Source organism: Mizuhopecten yessoensis, unplaced genomic scaffold (genome assembly GCF_002113885.1).
Source record: "Mizuhopecten yessoensis strain PY_sf001 unplaced genomic scaffold, ASM211388v2 scaffold4611, whole genome shotgun sequence".
NCBI lineage: Eukaryota > Metazoa > Mollusca > Bivalvia > Pectinida > Pectinidae > Mizuhopecten > Mizuhopecten yessoensis.
Genome location: NW_018405633.1, coordinates 580393 through 583340, shown reverse-complemented (window position 1 = coordinate 583340; position 2948 = coordinate 580393). Strand labels below are relative to the sequence as shown.

Here is a 2948-nt window from a genome sequence, read left to right as displayed (position 1 = left end):
ACAAGATTTTACTGACAGTGGTGGCAGTATAACAAGGTTTTACTGAATCATGGTGGCAGTATAACAAGGTTTTACTGTATCATGGTGACAGTATAACAGGGTTTTACTGTATAATGGTGACAGTGTAACAAGGTTTTACTGTATCATGGTGACAGTATAACAAGGTTTTACTGTACAATGGTGACAGTATAACAGGGTTTTACGGTACAGTGTAGACAGTATAACAAGGTTCTACAGTATAATGGTGACAGTATAATAAGGTCTTACTGTATAACGGTGGCAGTATAACAAGGTTTGACAGTATAATGGTGACAGTATAACAAGGTTTTACTGACAATGATGACAGTATAACAAGGTTCTACTGTAAAATGGTGACAGTAAAACAAGGTTCTACTGTATAATGGTGACAGTATAACAAGGTTTTACTATATAATGGTGACAGTATAACAAGGTTTTACTGTATAATGGTGACAGTATAACAAGGTTTTACGGTACAATGGTGACAGTATAACAGGTTTTACTGTATCATGGTGACAGTATAACAAGGTTTTACAGTACAATGGTGACAGTATAACAAGGTTTTACTGTATAATGATGACAGTATAACAGGTTTTACTGTATAATGGTGGCAGTATAACAAGGTTTTACAGTATAATGGTGGCAGTATAACAGGTTTTACTGTATCATGGTGGCAGTATAACAAGGTTTTACTGACAATGGTGACAGTATAACAAGGTTTTACTGTATAATGATGACAGTATAACAAGGTTCTGCTGTATAATGGTGAACGTAAAACAAGGTTCTACTGTATAATGGTGACAGTATAACAAGGTTTTACAGTACAATGGTGACAGTATAACAAGGTTTTACTGTATCATGGTGGCAGTATAACAGGTTTTACTGTATAATGGTGGCAGTATAACAAGTTTTTACAGTATAATGGTGACAGTATAACAGGTTTTACTGTATAATGGTGGCAGTATAACAAGGTTTTACAGTATAATGGTGACAGTATAACAGGTTTTACTGTATAATGGTGACAGTATAACAAGGTTTTACGGTACAATGGTGACAGTTTAACAAGGTTTTACTGTATAATGGTGACAGTTTAACAAGGTTTTACTGTATAATGGTGACAGTATAACAAGGTTTTACTATATAATGGTGACAGTATAACAAGGTTTTACTGTATAATGATGGCAGTATAACAAGGTTTTACCCTATAATGGTAGAAGCATAACAAGGATTGTATTGTATAATGGTGTCAGTATAACAGGGTTTTATGGTACAATGGTGTCAGTATAACAAGGTTTTACAGTATAATGGTGACAGTATAACAGGTTTTACTGTATAATGGTGACAGTATAACAAGGTTTTACGGTATAATGGTGACAGTATAACAGGGTTTTACGGTACAATGGTAGCAGTATAACAAGGATTGTATTGTATAATGGTGGCAGTATAACAGGGTTTTACGGTACAATGGTAGCAGTATAACAAGGTTTTACAATATAATGGTGACAGTAAAACAAGGTTCTACTGTATAATGGTGACAGTATAATAAGGTTTTACTGTATAATGGTGACAGTATAACAGGGTTTTACGGTACAATGTAGACAGTATAACAAGGTTTTACTGTATAATGGTGACAGTATAACAGGGTTTTATGGTACAATGGTGACAGTATAACAGGGTTTTATGGTACAATGGTGGCAGTATAACAAGGTTTTACTGTATAATGGTGGCACTATAACAAGGTTCTACTGTATAATGGTGGCACTATAACAAGGTTCTACAGTATAATGGTGGCAGTATAATAAGGTTTTACAGTATAATTGTGACAGTATAACAAGGATTGTATTGTATAATGGTGGCAGTATAACAAGGTTTTACTGTATAATAGTGACAGTATTACAAGGTTTTATTGTATAATGGTGACAGTATAACAATGTTTTACTGTATAATGGTGACAGTATAACAATGTTTTACTGTAAAGCTGTGACAGTATAACAAGGTTTAACTGTATAATGGTGACAGTATAACAAGGTTTTACTGTAAAGCTGTGGCAGTATAACAAGGTTTAAGTGTTCAAAGACTGTGTAATAAGATTGAACTGCATTACATGTATTGGGATGGTACAATAAAGTTAGAATAGACTAGATACCTCAGACACCTTCCTGGCCTGCTTCTCCAGCTTGAGCTCCAGACTTGTGCGTTTTGTTGACTCACGCTGGACCCAGTCCTGTTTCTTCTGCCTCTCCTTACGCTCCTCCAGCACCTTGTTAAGTTCTGGCTTCTGTAGCACATTCTTACCCCTGTAAAATTAGGTCACATTATCATTCTTACCCCTGTAAAATCAGGTCACATTATCATTCTTACCCCTGTAAAATGAGGTCACATTATCGTTCTTACCCCTGTAAAATTAGGTCACATTATCATTCTTACCCCTGTAATATCAGGTCACATTATCATTCTTACCCATGTAATATCAGGTCACATTATCATTCTTACCCCTGTAAAATCTGGCCACATTATCATTCTTACCCCTGTAATATCAGGTCACATTATCGTCCTTACCCCTGTAATATCAGGTCACATTATCATTATTACCCCTGTAATATCAGGTCACATTATCGTTCTTACCCCTGTAAAATCAGGTCACATTATCATTCTTACCCCTGTAAAGTCAGGTCACATTATCATTTTTACCCCTGTAAAATCAGGTCACATTATCATTCTTACCCCTGTAATATCAGGTCACATTATCATTCTTACCCCTGTAATATCAGGTCACATTATCATTCTTACATCTGTAATATCAGGTCACATTATCATTCTTACCCCTGTAATATTAGGTCACATTATCATTCTTACCCCTGTAAAATCAGGTCACATTATCATTCTTACCCCTGTAAAATCAGGTCACATTATCATTCTTACCCCTGTAA

General features: G+C 35.2%; 1 protein-coding gene across 1 annotated transcript in view; it reads right to left on the bottom strand.

The window, feature by feature from the left end:
• Positions 1-2164: 2164 nt before the first annotated feature.
• Positions 2165-2948, bottom strand: part of LOC110449419 — a gene marked incomplete at its 3' end in the record, with an annotated part of 57982 nt that continues 57198 nt past the window's right edge. Inside the window, exon 6 of the mRNA XM_021496275.1 lies at positions 2165-2315. Within this exon, the coding sequence (XP_021351950.1) occupies positions 2165-2315 (151 nt within the window). The remainder of the gene's footprint in view (positions 2316-2948) is intronic.